A 21,668-nucleotide genomic window follows, 5' to 3' on the forward strand; every position below is an offset into this window, starting at 1 on the left:
AATTTGGATCATTTCATAATTTTGTGAAAAAAAAATTTAATTTTAATGGTCTTTTAAAAAAAGTCCTTTCTATTACATAATAATAATAACTACTTGTTTCTGTAATTCGTATTACAAAAAATTGCCTTCTTCTAAACATAATCTTTTCGTTAGTTTATAAGTTTTGATCTGAAAACATATCTTATTTGAATTTGGATGCAATGTAAAGTACAGGTATGTCATCACCTACTGCAAATATAGAAAATGTAGATAATATATATGCATATACATAAAACGTATACTACATGTAGAAAAACTATATACAAATAATGCATAAAAATAAATGTTAACTCACTCAATGGTGTATCAGATTAAAAAATAGCTTGTCACTGGTACAATACTTGCACTCAAATAACTAATAAGATTTATTCTTATCCTCATATTTAATCTTTTAGTTCAAATCAATCTGTATACAATTCTTATGATATTTTTACATTGCTCCTGAAAACAATACAGATTATTTATTTTAATGATCACAGAAAATTCAGCCCTAGATATTTCACTAGAAAGACCATCAAAAGCAATAGATACTCATTTCCGATCTCTACAATCAAAAAAGTTCATATAAAAGTTTCTATGAAAATATTTGCTCAGAATTGGCTATGCTTCTTTAACTAATCACAAAAAATTAAATAATTTTCAACAAAATTACAGTAAAAAAAAACAATTTGTATACAAATATAATAAATAATATTTTAATGGATACATAGAAACTATCATAGTATGAATAATTTAAACTATAATAAGTAGATAAATAACAATATTTTCACTTCTCAATGTCATGTAAAACAAATATATACATATATTACATTCACATTAGTAAATATATACATGTATTGATTGGAATGTACAATACTAAAACGCATTGTAAATAAATCGCATAATTATCCATACTTATGTATTTCATCATAACATAACTTTCAGTATTTAATTGTAATGTATTGAATTCAAAATTTGTTCATTATTTAATTTTTATTATAGTTATCGCTTGATTGATTAAAGCGAATATTTGGAGCAGACTGATCAAATAAATGGACAAGCTATGAGATATGAAATGAAATATACTTTAAACATTCATTATCATATAAAAAATATAATAAAATAAATATTTTAATCTATATTCTTAAAAGAAAGGATACCTCAGCATTAATTTATTTAAAAAGTGTCTCCCAAAAACCATGGATGAACCCAAGGTGCGGAAGGTGGAGGAGTGGGCGGGTATATAGAAGGTGAACTCTCATGACAGGAAATACGTTGAGCCATATCATGTAGTCCTTGCCCACTGTAACCCATCACACTTCGACCTAATGTTGATGGGTCCAATGATGGATATCCTGGTGGTGATAGCATATGTGATGAAGTAACAGTATAATGATTATTGTACGCTCCTTTGTCAGTTCTAGCATCATATAAATTCGAAGAATTGTATGATGTGATCGGCGAATTATAGTCTTGGTTCTCTTGATATCTACAGGACGCGTAAGACATGCCTCTTGAAAATATACTAGCACTCCGAGAATTTCGAGTTTGCAATGTATCTGTTATATCAGCAGTTCCAACGTTTGGCAAATACGATGAAGCATCTGCAGGAAGATTTATTCGGTTCTCAATTAAGTCCGATAATATGCTCGCGCCGCTGGCCAGAGCCTCGTAACTTTTTTCAGGGCTATAGAAAGAGCTGGTTGCATCGGCAACGGATTTAACGTCTCTGGCTAGCATCTGATTTTTGTTGAATTCATTAGTAATCATTGATATATATTTCTCGTTTGAGATTGACATGGAGATGTGGTGATTTGGAAACTGTTGAGAACCGATCGTGGAAGCTGACACGTCGGAGTGCTGCGGAGGCATCGCGGAGATCGAGCCCGTATTGCACGGTCCCACACAATGCCTCAATTCGTCCTCCTAGCTGATGCGAGCGCGCTTGCTCGCGGGGCTCGTTGTCTCGTTTGCGGCTAACATGTATTTTAACTGCGGCAAAAATTTCATTACATCCCTCAATTGAATTAAGGGTAAGTTTTCAGATAACGAGGTGCACTTGCCGCTGTCACACAGAATTTGCATTTGTAATCTGGAATTAAAATAGGAATACTTACAAATTTGACAAGAGAAAATCATATCTAGCTTCAAACTATGTACTTCGTTTGCACTGAAATTTCACTACATTCATTCTAGTGTAGAAATTTAAAAAAATAGTTTTTTTTTATTTCATATTCTCAAAGTTTAACTATCTAAGAATATGGGTACGATAAGGTTTTTGAAAATTTGAATTATTTTCGGAGATACAGGCATTTTACTGACTCGGTCTCGATATTGGTTTGGCTTCACGCAAAACTTTAAATGCATTTTTCTCAGAACAGACTTTTTCAGTACTGTTGACACGATTTCTCGAGTTTTAATCGACCGAGTCTTGTTTATAAACCTATCTATAGCCCGAACTAGGATTATCCCCAAATTCCAATTTTTACTATATTTAAAAAATTCGAGAAACTCAAAATAAAAACAGTTAAAAAACACTTTTTTCAAACAGTCGCCAATTTGTAAAAAAAAATATTTTTACTCATCGCTAGTTCGGGCAATTGCGACATCATTGTAGATTAATAATCTTTTTATTTTTTGCATTTCCGATGCCAATTTTTTGAGTCCACCCACTTCATCAACTGCCAGTTTTTACAATTTTCAACTTTTTTTTTATTTTATAATTTAATAGTATTAGTAAACAAGTGGTAAAAAAATGGATAGTAAAAACATTCATTGCTTTCTTTTACGACACTTTAAAAATGGCCTAAAATTCATCGCTCTACACTAGAATACCCCCTTAAACTGTAGAGCTCTTGAGTCAAATAAAAACATTCTGGTATGACAAAACAATTGGGGAAATACGGACATATGACATGTTTGAAAAATCTAACACTGTACACAAATTATTCAAAAATTGGCTAGTTTTAATAACGTTATCGCCACTGTATAACGTGACGATAGCCACGCATAATCACATTACCGGGATTCCGTAATCACGAATACCGGGATTCCAGACGATTTTTGTCCGGTATTCAATATAGGCATTGATATAAAAATACCAGTATTTCGGTTTTACCAGAATTATGTTAAAAATCGAACTCACGCAATATGTTTTACACATACCGAGCCGAGTACGACGACATCAACAAGTGGCGGTGTTTGCAAATTTTTAGAAATCGTTCATATCTAACTACAATTTGATTATAACCTAAATACTCTAAGCAAAGTACTAATTCATACAAAGTAATAATGTATTATTTGTTAATGACAAGTGAATAATAAGAATGATTTTTTGGCGGCTTGTTATATTTGTACTAAAATTTGAACCTCGTATGAGGATGAAATAAACAAAATGTAAGTTATTATGTGAATGTTTTGTTTCTTTAAGTATATAATTCGATACGAAGCTATTATGTATATGTAAAATATTACACAAAAGTTAATATATACATATATTTTTTACTAATATAAAATAAATAATATATGTTCAATTCATCAGAACAATATTTAACAGATTTCGTATATTATTTGTTAATATGTTAATATAACAACTGCGGTAAATAAAAATATAACTAGTAAATATTTCATTGACAATACCGGTATTAATACCGGGATCCTGGTATTACAAATTTCAAATATCGAATATCGATATTCAGATTTTACTACAGTATTGGAAGCCCTAATAATCACAATTATGTCAGACGTTGAGCGTTTATCACAAACTTGTCGCAGTGATCAGTTTGAAATGTATAGCGCCTTCAAAAGTTCATTTTGAGAGTGGTTTCCTCATGTTTTTTTGGGACTTATTTATTGTTTTTTGTAATTATATATACTAAAATTGATGAACATATACCAGTACTCTGTGGTTTTGATTAACTTTAATGCACTGATGTACTTATTAAAGGTTTTATGTAATATTCATTATTCCACTTTTGGACAAAATAACAAACTTATACAATGGTTAAAATGACTATTTTGATAGCACTATAGGGAAGTTCATTCGAGGCCAAGAAAAATAAAATTAAAACCTGTCAAAGGTGATTGATTTTTATCTAACTACTCCTAGAAATAGGCCAAACTATCCACTGGTAAAAAGAGAGACTTGTATTTATAGCATAGACCTCTTAGACGATGTATGAACTTCCCTTTGGGCTCATGTGTCAGGTGCTGATGTCCCGAAGAGGACACCAAACGATTTCTTAAAAATTACCTCAGTATGTCTTTAATCTATATGGCTTTTTGTCTGTAGTATATGGACAAGATGGTTATTGTGGTTAATTGCATTTTCTTTTAAAAATATATTGAATTAAAAGACTACATCACTGGTAGTCAATGAATCTAAGACGTGTAAAAACAATTGACGCTGATTATATCATTAAACAAATAAATATCATGTAATTTTGTCCGTGCTTCCCCTACTTAGTGTCATTGTAATTTGTCTCAATTAACAGAATATTAAATAGTAGATTAAGATTACCAGTATTCATAGAGATTGCACAATCGTAAATTGTCAATATTGCCTAAGCTAATTAAACTACTATGATTAATATCCAAAGCTATCCTAAATTCATGATAACTGCATATAGTTAGATGAAAGATTCAGTAGGAAGGGTTTTTCAATTGGCACTTTTAAAAAATAGTGCTACATTCAAATAGTAAAATAGAGCCTGTTTGTAAAGTAATGAAGGCCGCATTTGTGCAAAAGTTCCATTTCTTTTTATCAAAATATAGTACTAAATTACGAAGATAACAGATAAAAATATGGCGTGAAAACGGATTTATAAAGTTTTTAATTGTTTCTTTAAAAGAAAAAGAAAAAAAATGCATATAGCTTAAAATAGTTCAACAAGCTCTGTAACATACCTATTTCCTTTGAAAAGTTCAATTCCCAGCGCGTCCAAAGCCCGTCTGCAATCGTCTATATTGTATGTTGGAAAGAAATGGCTCTTCAGATCAGCAATAGTCATTAACAACTCCGTATAAACATATGGTTTCATATTTATGCTAGGGACCATCTTGTTCTCAACCAAAGCTTTCTGTACTTTGTAAGGTACATGACTACTGGATGTCTGCGTATCAGGAATAGGAGTAAGATTGCGCCGAGACATTGTATCTAGACTTGAACTGCGACCGTTGCCTATTTGCCTCGTCTGGGGCAATAGAGACCTGGAACAGAAAATATGCTTATTATTATCGAAAATCATGTTTTACATAGATGAGATATTTATATGATTTATTTTAATTTTTGAAGTAAAACTTCTTTAGGCGGGATATGGGTGTAAAAATTTCTTTAGGCTACACGGGTGTAAATCCGTACAAATGCAACGAAAACGCCAACGTGAAGTTGAACACTACGACGCCGTAAGCGCTGATGTCGCGAGTATCCACTCCCGTCATGTCATGCGTAAGTCGAGCGCTAAACCCTATATGAACTTGCATTAATTGAATCACGTTTTTTACAAAAGAAGAGGTTGCCGTATTATGTCCTCATGGAATAAGACTTTTCTTAGAGAATAAATGTGTCATGGAATATAATAAATTTATATTGAATTGAAAGTCTCGTTGAAGACAAAATAATATCTACTGCCACGGATATTTATGTAGGTTGCCGTGCGACAGATCAACAATCATACATTCGTCAGCAGTTTCACAAAAATCGGTTATTGATACCGGGGGTTTGCCGTATGAAATAATTTTAGTTCTGAATAAATTTTACATTATAACAACTAATATTGATGTAAGTGATGGCTTAGCTAATGGTTGTGTAGGAAAATTAGTGTACATAGAACGTGGCGATAATGATGAACTTCTACGTTTATGGTTTGAATTTCCTGGTAAGATAGGTAACAAAATTAGGAAGAAAGCTGTACATCATATTCAAACTCTTAATATCAGTAGAACAGCTGTGCCGATTCTCAGGAGATCTTCATCTATTCCAATGAATAGAAATAAAATCATATTTGCCAAAAGAAATCATTTTCTTTAATGCCATTAATTCTTGCTGGAGATTTCAATGTCAATTTTCGTTCAGAAGAATCTCAACCATTAATTGATTTTTGAAGTAAAACTTCTTTAGGCGGGATATGGGTGTAAAAATTTCTTTAGGCTACACGGGTGTAAATCCGTACAAATGCAACGAAAACGCCAACGTGAAGTTGAACACTACGACGCCGTAAGCGCTGATGTCGCGAGTATCCACTCCCGTCATGTCATGCGTAAGTCGAGCGCTAAACCCTATATGAACTTGCATTAATTGAATCACGTTTTTTACAAAAGAAGAGGTTGCCGTATTATGTCCTCATGGAATAAGACTTTTCTTAGAGAATAAATGTGTCATGGAATATAATAAATTTATATTGAATTGAAAGTCTCGTTGAAGACAAAATAATATCTACTGCCACGGATATTTATGTAGGTTGCCGTGCGACAGATCAACAATCATACATTCGTCAGCAGTTTCACAAAAATCGGTTATTGATACCGGGGGTTTGCCGTATGAAATAATTTTAGTTCTGAATAAATTTTACATTATAACAACTAATATTGATGTAAGTGATGGCTTAGCTAATGGTTGTGTAGGAAAATTAGTGTACATAGAACGTGGCGATAATGATGAACTTCTACGTTTATGGTTTGAATTTCCTGGTAAGATAGGTAACAAAATTAGGAAGAAAGCTGTACATCATATTCAAACTCTTAATATCAGTAGAACAGCTGTGCCGATTCTCAGGAGATCTTCATCTATTCCAATGAATAGAAATAAAATCATATTTGCCAAAAGAAATCATTTTCTTTAATGCCATTAATTCTTGCTGGAGATTTCAATGTCAATTTTCGTTCAGAAGAATCTCAACCATTAATTGATTTTTTTAATAATAAATTTAATTTAACAATGAATAATTCTCCATTTGAATCAACCACAAGATATGGCACGACTATTGATGCAGTTTTCTCCAGAAATGTACATAGTTTACAAAGCTAAATTTATGTCTCTCATTTCAGTTATCACAAACCTATTATATCATATATGAAATATGATAGCAATTAATCTATCGCTGTTGTTTTAAACTGTGTTATTGATGTTATGTGATTATTAATATATGATTTTTAAAATTCAAATATGATGTTTTTTATTTTTATCTTAATTGCCTACTCATACAATATTAAAAGTTTTACTTCAATCGCATGTGATCCTTACGCGCACTCTTTTTTTTTTTTTATTGATATATTATTTTCATATCTCAGTCAGGCAGGGACGCCAGGTATAAGAGATTATGAAACAATTTTCATATTTCATTTATACATATCATTTATCTCTAGTTCATTCTCATATTTAAAATATCTTTAAATATCTCTTCAATCTCTTTCGTCTTCAACTTCTTTATAATATTTCATTATTTTTCTTCCTTAAGAAGTCAGAAAAAAAAACGCCAAATAATCCCATTATTTGGCGACGTTTTAAGTCATCCTGAACTTTAATACAAAAATTCGACAAGTAAGGAAAATTCGGGCAAAATGATATATATGGACAAAATCTAATTACATATTTGTATTTAGATATTGGCTAGTTTTAGCAATGTTTCCGAGACTGTATAAATGAAGAAAATATTTACAATCCTGCCAGATGTTGAGCGTTATTGACACAGTCCTGTCGAAGTAATCAGTTCAAACATGTATCGCGCCTTCAGAAGTTTATTTCAAGGTGGTTTTAATATGTTTTTGTTGGGACCTATTGTTATTTGTAATTATTTCTATTAAAATCAATAAACTTATGCCAGTACTAGTGATTTCAATAAATTTTTTAGCAATAATCATGTGTTTCATGGAATTTTGATTAATTATTCATTTTTGTTCACTTTCGGTCAAAATGGCATGCTTATACAATAGACAAAATGACAGTGCTATTTCGCAAGCATTACAGGACCAAGAAAAAAAAAATTAAAACCTGTCAAAGGTCATTTTGTTACTACTTTCGCTGTATATGCGTGTATTGCAAATTTAACCTGGTGGCATTATCTCGAAAACAATTGCGTCAATTTCAAAAAAATGGTGAAACTAAATAACGACTCGCATTGATTAATGGAATCGTTTCTTTGCAAGAGTTAAATAAAAAATATGTAATACCTCTCAGGGGGCGCGTACATCTTTTTCCAGAATACGATTACCGAAAATAACCCAACATTTTTGGAACGATATTAAAAATTAATTAGATTTTATGCATATTTTTACATAATATTTCATATTAATTTTAGTCTGCTGATATCAGTTGAGTATTTATAAAATAAACTGTTGAAATAATTAAGGGTGGTGCAACTTTTTTTTATTAAAGCAGAAAATGTTGGAAACCGCTGCTGTAAACAATTCTATAGATTCCCTTTAGTTTTAAACATACAGAACCATGGAAACTATTTTAAGAACTCAAAACTTTTCGTTTCAATAATGTTAACTAAATTTATGTGATAACCGATGAAACCTTCATAATTAGTTATTAGTAACAGTTTGGTGAATAGATCGAACTATAATTGTAAGTAACAGGTCAATATAATATTTTCCATTTTCCAAAATATCCTTTTAGAATTTTAACTCTTATCGCTGGCTAAATGTATTAGATATACTTCTTTACATAAATTATACTTATTTCTTTAACCACCTTCGAAGTTTTCCTAGCTATAATTCCCATCAAAAATTTCGTTATTTCCATTTTTTTTTTAAATAAAAATTGGTTTGATCGTTGTCACATCCCTGCCCAGTAAACACCGGGAGGCACCGAGCGGCAATCTGAAATCCACATAGATCCCACATGCATGTCACTTCCCTGAAGGCAAGCTTGTGGATTTCAGGTTGCTACCGCCGCTCAAATCACACGGTGTTTACTGGGTGGTTATTTACGACCTCAGTGTCGAAGTATTGTTGTCATGCCACAGGTGACTTCCGACCGATAAGGGTTAAAACTCTAATCTGTTTGAAGAAGATTTCTGGAAAACGCGTTAATTGACATTGTTTAAATACCAGCAGAAGCGTTTCTTCATAATTGATAGGTTTGATTTTCATCAGGAAGTCGTAGATCGACCTTAGAAATTCTTATTGTTTTCGAGTATCGCTAGTAAAATACAAAAAATAAAAATAAAACTAACCCAGGAAGGTTATGTGATGTGGTCCGCACCAGAGGTGGTGGTGCTTGTTGCTGGTTGACGAGCGCAAGAGACATCGCCGCCGCAGCATTAGCACTCGAATATTGTGCTTGATATTGTCTAGCCGCGGCGGCCGCCGTGCTGTGAGCCTGGCTGGACCGAGACGCAGCCACTGCTGCGGCAGCAGCATTCACGTTGTTCTGGTACATCCTGTTCTGGGTATGATGATGCTGTTGAGCAGCCGCCATCCGCAATGCCTGCTGCACGTTCGCCTGGTACGCTTGCTGACCACCCACTAAGCCGGCTGCCTGCGCCTGCCAACCGTTGTTTATTGCCTGAAAATAACCAGAAGATGTTAATTGAGTATAAGGTAAAGATTAATAAACATACTGTTCAGGGTGGAAGGTGATTGATAGCAGGTGAATAATTTTATTTATTCAATAAAATTTATAAATGTGAGAAAAATCAAAGTTTGATAAGTGTGAGCTGCAAGAAATATATGAGTTAAATTTTTATAGAAATAAATTCTGAAAAAATAAAGTTTGTTATTAATAAGGCCTAAAGTTGTGGACAAATACATAAATGATAACATTTATTTTTCACAGACCATTTATTAAATATAAAAATTTTAAAAAAGAGTTTTATATGAGAACAATAATCCATCAATAAATTCAAATATTTCCAATAAAAATCAGTATACCATGTATATTTACAAAATTTTCCATTCAACATATGTTATATTAAAAAATGAAATTAAATAAGTTATTTTTTCTCATAAGCTAATATAACAGTAAATTTGAATTTCAATACTTCTATGTCCTATAAAACAGTCTATTCTTTTTCCATTTTCAAAATTCAAAACAAAAAGGTTTTAAACATTCTTTAACTAATTATAGAAGTCATGTTAATAACAGACTATACAAGATACTGCAGATTATACTAAAAAAATGAAATCAAATATAAAATATAGGAATAATACATAAAAAAAGATTTTTCTACATCAATGAAACAGGTGAGCTTCCATAATTGTTAAAGAAACAATCCTATATTAAATAATATGGCAAGATTATTTCTAAGGCCATTTTAGTACGTTGTAATTATGGTGTTATCAAGAGTTTAATATTACCTGAGTTAAATAAATATAACGAAACTATTCTATATACAATTGTCATGCTTCAAGCAAAGAAAATAAATACTAATTAAATTATTTTTATTTCTAAATTGCTGTAAATAAATATTAAATTATTTGTAAATATATAATAATGCATATAAAAATTAGTATTATTCTGGCATCGGGGCAAGCATTTGTTTTTGATACATTGCGATTTTAAGCCCTCTGAATTTGAAATGCACTTCTAAATTTGGAATTGATGATTTTGAATTTAGTTGAGTAAAGCTAAATAATGTATCCATGATACAAAAATAGAACAAATGCAAAATATCTATATCAGTCTCATGTATATTTCCCTAACAATTCATTCAATCGTTGTAAATATTTATATGACAACCATTAATTTGAATCACTTATATTTATAAGACGCATTTTTTCGAGCAGCAGCAGCCCTTGCGGGCTGCACACGTACTTTTTTATTCAAATTTCCATCCTGGGTTGCAGTTTTATTAGGCATTTGAGAATTTTGATCGAGAGATTGCAATCGTTTTCGGCTACGTAATACTCTCCTAGGCTGAAGTTCATTTTCTTGGGAACTTTTCACTACTTGGGCATTATTTTCACTAGTTTGAGTTTGAGTGCCATTAACATTCGAAGTTTTCAATTGCTCAGCTTCTAAACGTTTTTTTTCGCGATATCTTCTAGCCCGAGCTGTGGCTAATTCCCTTTTACGTTTTTCTAAATCATCATCTATTGATCGTGTTTGATCCGTCATCACTACAGTCTGTAAAATGCAAGGATTAAATATTTGCACATGCAAGTACATTTAAAAATTAATTTCAAAAAACCAGAAATCGAAATATAAGCAACAAATCTTACATTTTTATCAAATCTTCTCATTTTTAAAAGTCCTGCATTGCAATTCGTACATCTGATTTTAATTTATAGCAAATATTGCTTGATAAACACTAACTTCTGAATATTTTTTTTTTTTTTTAATTTTAACAGCAATCAGAACCTTACGTCCTACGAGCTGTTGGGCTGAAACTTCTTACTATGTATTTTTTTTTAGATGGTAATCCAATGGTTAATCCATCCATATTTGATGATTTTGCTATTAGAATTAATCTGATAGGGCTGACTTTTTATTGGTGCAGCAATGCCGGACAAGGGCTATTTTCACTTGGAAACATATTACTATCTATATTTCCAAGTGAAAATTGTTGTCACTGCTGCCTGACAACAGGCTGCTCGAAGTGGGTATCGAACCGAATAAATTTAAAGCATATGTTTAGGACGACAACAAAATTTGTAGAACTGCCTAATACGTTTGAAGCGGCATTCCATAGTGATGTTACCAATGTCTTAACATCAATTCTCAGTCTTCTATTATTGCCCAATTTTCCTTTGATATCTATTAAGGAATCTTCTAGATTTATACAGTAGAACCCCGTTAAGGCGATCATTTTTAATACGATTTCTCGCATGGTACACCAATGTTGGTCACTGAACTTTCAAACAATATTTCGATCCAGCATAATTCGCTTTTGGAATAAAATAACGTGTTTTTGATCCGGTCTCCAGGAAATCGTCATAACGAGGTTTTACTGTCTTTTCTTAAAGTATTATTTTAACCTTTTCCACTCGCGAATTGCGAGATTTATATTATATGTATTTTGCAGTAGCATCCGAGTGGAAAGGGTTAATAGAAATTTGTAAGCAAAAACGATACTTTATCGCGCTTTAATACAACACTTTATCGCAAACTGTTCCAACAGTTTCCAGTCCCAACAAGTAAAACAAAATTTTAATTAATGTTTTTCATTACAAGTGAACACAGTGTTTTTTAGATGTAAGTTAGAAGAATGTTTTTCTGACTGTCCAATGAAATTAAACGTTTTTATTAAAACGAACAGTGCAGAATAATAACGTATGTTAGGAAAACGTATTAGTTTAAGTATCACTGTTCATATCTTATAAAACTACTTTCATGTAATTAATCATAAATTAATTAATCAAAATTCAATATAACTTGCTAAGATATATCTATAAAACTATAGGAATATGAAATAATAGAAAAAATGCAAACAAACAATTAGAACTTATAAAAATTTTAAAAAATTATTAGTAGTATCATTTCTCCTTTGTCTAAAGCCCGGTGCACACGACGCCAGTATTTCTTGTAACATATTTTCTGTCAAGCTTTTATGGTAAGGTGAGCATGTACAAAGAAACTATTTTATTTGAATGGAAACTTAAAACATATATATGTATTACGATAAATCCATGTGATGATCTTATTTCATACTTATAAGTATTAGTTAAAATAATTTAAAAAAAAATAAATAAAATGCTAGTCATATATTTTACGTTACCTTACGATAAAAGCTCGACAGAAAATATCTTACAAGAAATACTGGCGCCTTGTGCACCGGGCTTAATAAAAGTATGAAAGTATGAATTATTATATTAAAGCTGTTTCAAGGATCTCAAGGTTTCTCAGACACAAAGCCGTTGCCAAAAATAAGGATAGCGCAACTTTTTTTTTAAAAAACGGGGCGCGGTTCAAAAAGGTTGGAAACCACTGGGTTGCAAAGCCTTAATAATTATCCTTGCAATCAATCGGCTGTGCAAAACGTTGTTGGGTTCTATAGCTGCTAACAAAATATGTAAGATCCGCCAAATAATATGTGGAGCGCTGATCAGTATAGACAACAGACATACTTTTGATATGATTATTTCATATTAATTTTACATTTTATACAATTGACTTAAAACAGAATTGAAACTAAAACTGAACTAAAAGCTCACTTTTAGCCTTTAGTTCAGTCATGTAGGCAGTTAAATATGTAAGATCCGCCAAATAATATGTGGAGCGCTGATCAGTATAGACAACAGACATACTTTTGATATGATTATTTCATATTAATTTTACATTTTATACAATTGACTTAAAACAGAATTGAAACTAAAACTGAACTAAAAGCTCACTTTTAGCCTTTAGTTCAGTCAATTATCACTGAACTCTCTTTAAACGGCTCTTTAAAATATCTTTAACTAACTGAACTGAAAATTGAGCTCGACTGCCTTATTGCAAGGCTTTATATACAATTCTTAAGTAAGGTGACTTAATTCATTTTAAGATAACATACATTTTATTACTTCGTTCACTTGTTCCTTTGAGGATTTCTAGGACTAAAAGAATATGCTGCGTAGTTTGTATGTGGTTTTGATCATTATTGATAAAAAAGAATGTTATCGCTACTCGTTTAACTAAACATAAACTACAAGGTAATACAATGTTGTGGATGAATAATCAAATATATTATTGCGTAATTTATGTAATGACCGTTAGTAATAATAAATATCGTTAATGATAATAAATTCTATAATATTAAAAGACGTAGAAACAACGTATTTATGTAATCTACAACTTAATTTCATCTCCAAGTTGACAATGGTAAATATTTACCGATTTTGAATTGTATTGGTTGTATTAATTTAAGGTTATCATATTTTTGTAAGTCAAAACCGTGATGGCAATTTTTAGTTATGCTAATCCGGGACGGAAGGGGAGACGTTTTAAAATAATAAATGCTGTTCAAGGATACAATAAAAAAAGCTTTTTTATTTTAGATATTATATTATATACTATATTTTTTATATATGTATGTTTGTTCGTTTTGAGCCTTGTATAAAATTCTATTCTATCCTCTTCATAATTAATATGAAAAAATAACTCTTGTTTGTTTTCAAAATTTGTTAAAATATCTGTTACTTTCCGGAAAACTAGAAAATCCGGGACACATGGTAGAAATCCGGGACTGTCCCGGATGTAAAAAATATACATTATTTCAACCATATTTAATAGAGTTTAATCATTAACAAAGCCTTCAAGACATCTAATCCAATATTTCTGTACGATATTAACGATAATGATTAATTTCAAATCTCAACTAACTGGAGCTACTTTATAACATGTTAGCTATTTTTGAAAGTTAGAAAATAAGTATTATAAAAAAATTGAAACTTCTAAATGGTCTTAAAGCAATTAAAATAATAGCTGTTTATTATAAATATTAATTATTCTATTAACTGTCTAACAATTACGCCTGACTATTAGATTTTCATTAAAACCGTGTCCTAAAACTTCAAAGCCCTGGTTAAGGCGTTTGTGGATGCCGCCCACCGTATGATTTTATTATTGTTAGGTTAAGATCGATACGACGCGGCACCACGCCGCTTTATACAGATTTCAAGCCGTTGTCCATAACCTATCATAATCGTAAATAGAAATGTATATGGACAACAAAAATTCACCAAAACAAAAATAATAGAAGAATATAATAAGTACAATTTTAAACACTGAACAGACAGAAACTGGAATTATAATTTGTTACAGGAAACTTGCATATAGAAAAAAGTGTGGACGAAGAGAAAAAGCATTGAAAATGTGCATTACAGAATGTCCAACTTAATAAATATTAATTATATAGAATAGCAAAAAAAAAAGATTAATAATATCACAAAAACAGCGTGAATATATAATTCGTACCAAATTTTATGTATGGGTAGCATACAAGAATAACGTAGTCAGTTCAAAAATCACAATAATATTTTTTTTTATGTCTTCACCAACCAAAAATTTTTCAAATTTTTCTAGTGGGTTTATTTTGTCCTACACTTACTAATTCCTAATTCCTGGAAATGCATCTTTGGATAAAATATTAAAATAAAATTAGAACCATAAACAATATTTGGAATATTTCCCGCTAGATGTCTCCCCTTTATAACAACTCAAAAAAAGTGGAAAGTTTTGCACAATGTAGTGTTGAAAACATATACATATTTATTATAAAAGATATACTTAAAATTCATTATTTAAATTTTGGATTAATATAAATTTTAAGGTAATTTTGATCAATAGCATGAACTTATGATTGTCCATCAGATTCAAATTTTAATTTGGTGGATTTTAATAAAAGCCACAGCAAAGGGTGGCCAGTTATGCTAGTATATATATATATATATATATATATATATATATATATATATATATGAATTTATATATATATATATATCTTTATTGCTTTTACAACTTTGAAACATAATTGAAATAATTAGTAGCCCATTTGTTACTTTAAAAAAAGATTAAACGAATAACATTCTTTATTGATTATACGTTTCGAGACTTGATGAGTGTCATCATTCAACAAACCAAACCAGAACAAGAACAAAAACTTAAAATACTAATACTAGTATTAAAAACTTTTTCCTAAATGTTGAAGACATATTTCAGTTTCGTTTGTCATCGAATAAGCATTTTTTACCTACGAAACATGCCCCCTCCTTTTATTTAAATTATTAGTTATGTGTTGTTTATTCTTACTAAAGTTTTAAAAGTTTTTAAAGTTCTTGCTTTTGTCCTGATGAATGATGACATACATCCAGTGTTGAAACCTATAATCAATAATGTTTTTAATTTAAACTTTTCTTAAAGTGACAATTGGGGCGCGTTTAGAACATTTTAAATATATACGTATGTATGTATATACATACTAGTATAATAGAGTAGTAAATAAGTTTCAAACAAAAATAATATAATGATAATATAATACATGTGCAAATAATGCAAATAGTACATGTTTTATTAGAAATTATATAAAACTGTAACCATTCGATGTAAATGATCAAGTAATAAAAATGTAACCAATCTAATGTAATGTAAATTCATAGTAGAACCATAATTTCTACACATAATAATTCATGTAATTATTGTTGACATTAGTGAAACATAGTTTATAATAAGAGTAAATAAATGTGAATGTGTGAATGTTTAATTCAATTAATAATAATCTGAATCGAGAGCCTTACCTGTACAACGGACTGCATGGGATGAGGTAACCTTTGTGCACTATTGCTATTCAAAGTAGTTTGCACCCTCCTCTGTGTCACCTTAGTGATATTATTATTTGCAGCTGGCAGTCTAGGTGGAGGCCCCGGTGGTTGTCTAGTCCAATGCCCGGCATGTTGGTTTACAGCACCTTTACTCGTAACTAACAAATGTGAGTCTGTCACTTTACTTGGCCAATAGTCCTCAAAATTTGTACCAGTGGGAAAATAACTTTTAATATCATTTAAACTAATAACGGCACATGTTTCACTAGCAAACAATTCATTTCTAATACCCTGCACTTTACAACAAAACTTTAAATATGATAGATCCCAACCTTCTAAGCAATCTGCCTTTAGTTTTAGGTTTTCAGTCTCTCCCTCAAAATAAAATAGAGGCACAAATTTTTGTCCGTCACGAACAGTGTATGGTACTACTGATTCACCATTGATACGTATAAAACCACATCTATCTTTGGGATTGTTACTATTATTTAGTAATTTATTATAACATACATCTAGGAACTGATAAAATTCATTAGCATCAGACAGTCGAACTACCAAGTCTTTTTGAGAGAAATATTCCCGTCCAAATTGCTGATCACAGTGCTTATAGTTAATCTCATTTAATAATTTGCTTTCTGCTTCTGTTATATAATAGCTACGTATACATGTACAACTATATATGTCCTGGCTTAAATAGCTAAGATACTTATTTAACAGCTTCACTTCCACCATTCGAACTGCACAATATTTCTCTCCTTGTCGAAAGAGATATGGAACATATCCTTTTCCTATAGCAGCCCAACCAAACTGGCCTTTGACACTGCGTTCATCATTAGCTTTAGTGTCAGATTCTGCTTTTTCTTTACTTTTATCATTTGTTGGAGCACCTTTGCGTGTTAGAAAGTTCATAATACCAACTTGTCCACTTGCATTGGATTGCATTGATGACAAAGGCCTGGTTTGTTGGGTAGGTTGTGCAGCCTTTGCTTTGTTGGCTTCGACCATTTTAGCCGCTAATTCTTGAATTTCAGCCTCATCAGGCCTTTCGGCTTTCACTGACACCATTTGGCTTGTAGAAGTCATATCTGTCAGTTTTCCGATGTTGATATGATTACAATTAATTTTTATTCATAGTCTGGATTACCCTTCGTAATAACGTACTGACAATACTGTAAATAAAGTTCAATAGAGAAACTGAGCACAAACCAGCATCATCATATACACAAAACATCATTTGATTTAGTTTAAATATGCCGCATAATAATACGATTTACTTGAAACACTATACCGCATAAAATTATTAAAACAATAAACAGCCAGATTGATAATATTTTTCTATTATTTTAAATGCTAATATATACATATATGTCAAAATAAAAACGAGCTAAACAGGCCAGTGTTACTAAAATGCGGCAACTAGCGCCATACAAATACACTACACTCCTCTATTGCCAGCATGTATAACCAACTAGGCGTGTAGTTGTCAAACGTAATTATCAAATCTCATTTATCTTTACAACAAAATAACTATTCTCCACATATAAACATTGATAAAACAGTTGTCACGTTAGTATTAAATTATAAATAACTTTATTTATTTTTTCCACTACAATAGTCCGCCATATTTCGTGTCGAACGTATCTACGGAAAATGCCCCTACTAGTTTCACCAGGGATTCTGAATATTCGGGCTCATTTTCTCATACCGGTGACTCATATTAGCTCAACAAAATGGCCGCCAGCTGTAAACCGACCAATGGGAACGTGCCATTTGGCGGTAAACGAAAACAGCTAGCTTGATTACGTCACATACCCCGGGCGAGTCCATTTCGACTTTTCAAGGTCCCTTTTTATTAAATTATTTCTTGATGACTCTACTGGCCGCTAGAGTTGTATATTAATTGTATATTAATTAAAGTTTTGGAATCTTTCGAATACCAAATTTACTGATTTAATAGGGCGCTAATGATACTGTTGAAGTTGCCTTTTCTCATTGCGTAATTCTTGCGAAGCAATTGTTTCACCAAAGACAATTTCGTAATTAGCCCAGAGCACAAAACTAACCGACCGACGAATATAATATAGAAATTGCAATATGCTAGAATTGCTATTGTATTCTATAAATAATTTCGATTACCTTTCTCTTTCTGGCGTGCTATAAATAGCGTAAGAGAGAGGGACGGCAATATTATATGACTATGTGTAAATGTCATTTTTCATATTTTACTGCTTGAAACTGAGCAATATAGTGACCAATTGGTACCCGCAAAAATACCCCGCATTGAACTATTTTTTGTAATTTATTGCTGTCGAATAGATTAATTTGAAAAGTAAAATTTTTTGCTAACTAAAACTACATCACCTAAAGTGATAAATTACATAGTACAATTTAGTTTTGCAATGTTAAAAATATTACATGTTACATACCAATTCAAATTGCTGGCTTATATCTTTTTTGCAATTTCAATAAATATCGAATTCAAAATTAATTTAGTTCAAAATGTCAAAAATGTTTCACTATTAAAATTATATTATATGAATAAAGTTTGGCAACACTGCATTTGAGTTTAATGCAACGCCGCATGTGGTCGATACCAAACGTTCCTCATCGTAACATATATCTAGGATCTTGAATGCTTGGATCATTCATCCAAAATTTAGTTGGCAACAGGGCATTAAATCTATTAATAGACACGTTGAAAAATTTAATATGGTGACATATTAAATATTTTATTGACATCTATGTTTTAACTTAACTGACCTTATAATAACTACATACATAGGCGTTCGGTTTCAATGATGTCAAACATTTGGCAATTAATAATAATATTTTATTATTATGACCATTAATATGTTGCTACATATACATACACGTACTGACTTTGTTATACATATATATTTGTTTATTTATATGTTTATATACAACCCGATAGTACGGTACGCCGCAGGTAACTACATACACAATATGTATATATACATATACGTATAATATAATATATACAAACTAGTATATACACATATTTGTGTGTACGTCTACAGTGCCTCTACATTTGTAGTTAAGCTTGAGCATGTATGTATATGTTGTGTAACAACCACATACCTTTGTAAGTTCATATATCTTTTATTATTAATACATGTTTACAAAGAAATATTTACGTGCTTGTGTGTAATAGAATATAGCTATATGTCGATTCAAAAAAAATGTACAAAAAATATTATGTTCTATACCACTTATACGATTACCATCGCTAGCATCGCGGCAAAATAAACGAAAGAAGCTCCGTTCGGCTCACGTCGGTTCTCATCGTTATATACCGTTTGATAGGTTGTAATGTTGTATGTGTGCATACATAGTTGAAATTTATAGCTAGCGCGAAAAGAAAAAATAATGCAAATTTATAATAATAGTTTGGCGCTTTTTCTTTGCTTCATAAATATGCATGTTTTTTTTTTGTTTTATTTAAAAATATACAAATATTTGCCCCACAAACTTAAGGATAATGTAATACAATGATAGGTGCACACCCAATATTATATACATAAAAATTATATGTATATGGGTATGCGTGTGTGGGTATAAAGAGAGAGATAGAGACGGAGAGAGAGAGAGAGAGAAGGTGGCGTTCTAATATTACCCATGAATTTAATTAAGATAAATTTTTGAAATATATAACATTGCGTAGCCCTCAGACGTTTAGTTTTTCTGGTTCATCATCAGTGTTTGAAACAGGGGGAAGAGGGGGGGGGGGTTGTACACTAAATTTAATATGATTTAAAAATAACAAACACAGAATGCAATAAAAATTAGTCAGCTTTCAAACTTATTATCAAATTTTGTTCAATTTTCTTCATAATTATTTAAAAATAATTAGCACTTAGGTATTCCAGGAAGTCAAGTGGTTCAGTTTCATAATTATTTTAATATAAAAAAACAGAAGCAATCCTTCTCTCTCTCTCTCTCTAAGCCATCCTTCTCTCTCTTTCTCTCTAAGCCATCCTTTTATCTCTCTCCAAGCCATCTCTCTCTCTCTCTCTTTCTCTATCTTTATCTCTCTCTTTATACTTTAGTTTTTAATTTTATTTCAGATTTTTTGTTCCTCCCTAATTTTTAATTTATAGATTATATTGTAATCTGATTATTAAAACTAGCTGTAAGTGGAATTCTGTCTTAAGGCAGTTAAGGCATCGTGCCTTAAGGCAAATTGCTGGAACTTCCCGTGCCAAAAATTATTATTTTTTTAAAAACGATTAACATTTTTGAAAAAATTTTACTTCGAAAAAATAAGATTTTTTAGAAATTTTAAATTGGACAAAAAATTACTTTTTTTTGAATTTTTTTTTTTTTTTTAAATTTTTAAACAATTTTTTTTATAAAAATTTTTTTTTGGAAAAAATGTTATCTTCATTTTGACATATTTTGGAAGATCTGAACTTTTTTTCAAAGCAATCGTACTGCTTTGACTGCATAGAGATAAAATATAAAGCGCGTAAGCGCCGCGTCGCTGTCTAACGGAAAAACGTTGGTACGGAACCCATAGGAATGTAAACAAAACTTATACTTATTGTTAAAATCTCAATAAAATATCCGATAATTTGATATGCATATGTCTAATGCTTAATGATTATTGTTGACCGCCAAATGTTATTTTTTTTATTTTTTTTTTACTAGATCTCTGAAACCGCTAGACCTATCTTCATGAAAATTTGATCAAATCTTCATCCTGTTAATACAAGTAAAATGTTTTTTGAACTATACAAATCGGACGCTCCGTTCTCTTGAAAACTGAGTTACCGTTTTTGGCTCTTTTTGCCCCATATCTTCGGAACGGCTAGACCTGCCTTTGACAAAAACTAATCAGCACGTCTCCTTATCAATACGAATCGAATGTTTTTTGAATTATTCAAATTGCTTCATACGTGTTCCCGAAATCGTCGACGAAAATTTGTATCCGAACACACACACATGCACGCACACACACACACACACACACACACATACATCAATTTTCTCCAAGGTATGCCAACATATTCAGAAACCTCTGAAACGTGAAGATATATAAAAAATTTCATTTTCGATTTTTTTGCGATTACTTACCCTATGGAAAGTTAATTATAAATAAATCAATTTATCATCTCCAGAACATTAACAATCGTCATTTCATTTCGAATCAAATTCCAAAAAAAAAAATAGTTGCCAAATTTACACAAAATTGAATAAGTGCTCCCACATAGTCACAGTCTAAACGCATTTGCAAATAATTCTGTGCGACATTTTCACTTATACTGTGCTCAGCTTGGCGGCATTTTCACATTTTTCAATAATTTTCACAAAATTGGAAAAGTGCTCCAATACACAAGCAGTCTAAACGCACATGGGTAAACATTTGTACCAGAAATGCGCTTAGACTGTGCTTAGCTTGGGTGATTTTTTGAATTTTTAATCCAAAATTACAAAAAAATTTTTTGAAA

The 21,668-nt window shown here is 31.1% G+C and overlaps 1 protein-coding gene across 2 annotated transcripts; it reads right to left on the reverse strand.

Moving 5' to 3' along the window:
- Positions 1 to 1,347: 1,347 nt before the first annotated feature.
- On the reverse strand, positions 1,348 to 19,364 carry LOC113366502. Of its 2 annotated transcripts, none has more exons than XM_026608113.1 (5): positions 19,300 to 19,364; positions 16,177 to 17,369; positions 9,195 to 9,526; positions 4,924 to 5,226; positions 1,348 to 2,110 (listed from the first exon to the last, which is right to left on the reverse strand). In XM_026608113.1, the coding sequence occupies exons 2-5, from the start codon at positions 17,281 to 17,283 to the stop codon at positions 1,945 to 1,947; spliced, it is 1,908 nt and encodes a 635-aa protein (XP_026463898.1). In that variant the 5' UTR covers positions 17,284 to 17,369; positions 19,300 to 19,364; the 3' UTR covers positions 1,348 to 1,944. The 2 variants fall into 2 exon arrangements, with proteins under 2 accessions (XP_026463898.1, XP_026463899.1); XM_026608114.1 differs by lacking the exon at positions 19,300 to 19,364 and adding an exon at positions 18,627 to 18,689.
- Positions 19,365 to 21,668: the final 2,304 nt, after the last annotated feature.

The sequence above is a fragment of the Ctenocephalides felis genome, unplaced genomic scaffold (assembly GCF_003426905.1).
Source record: "Ctenocephalides felis isolate EL2017-DRISC unplaced genomic scaffold, ASM342690v1 CF-g0.4_SCAFFOLD_01170, whole genome shotgun sequence".
NCBI lineage: Eukaryota > Metazoa > Arthropoda > Insecta > Siphonaptera > Pulicidae > Ctenocephalides > Ctenocephalides felis.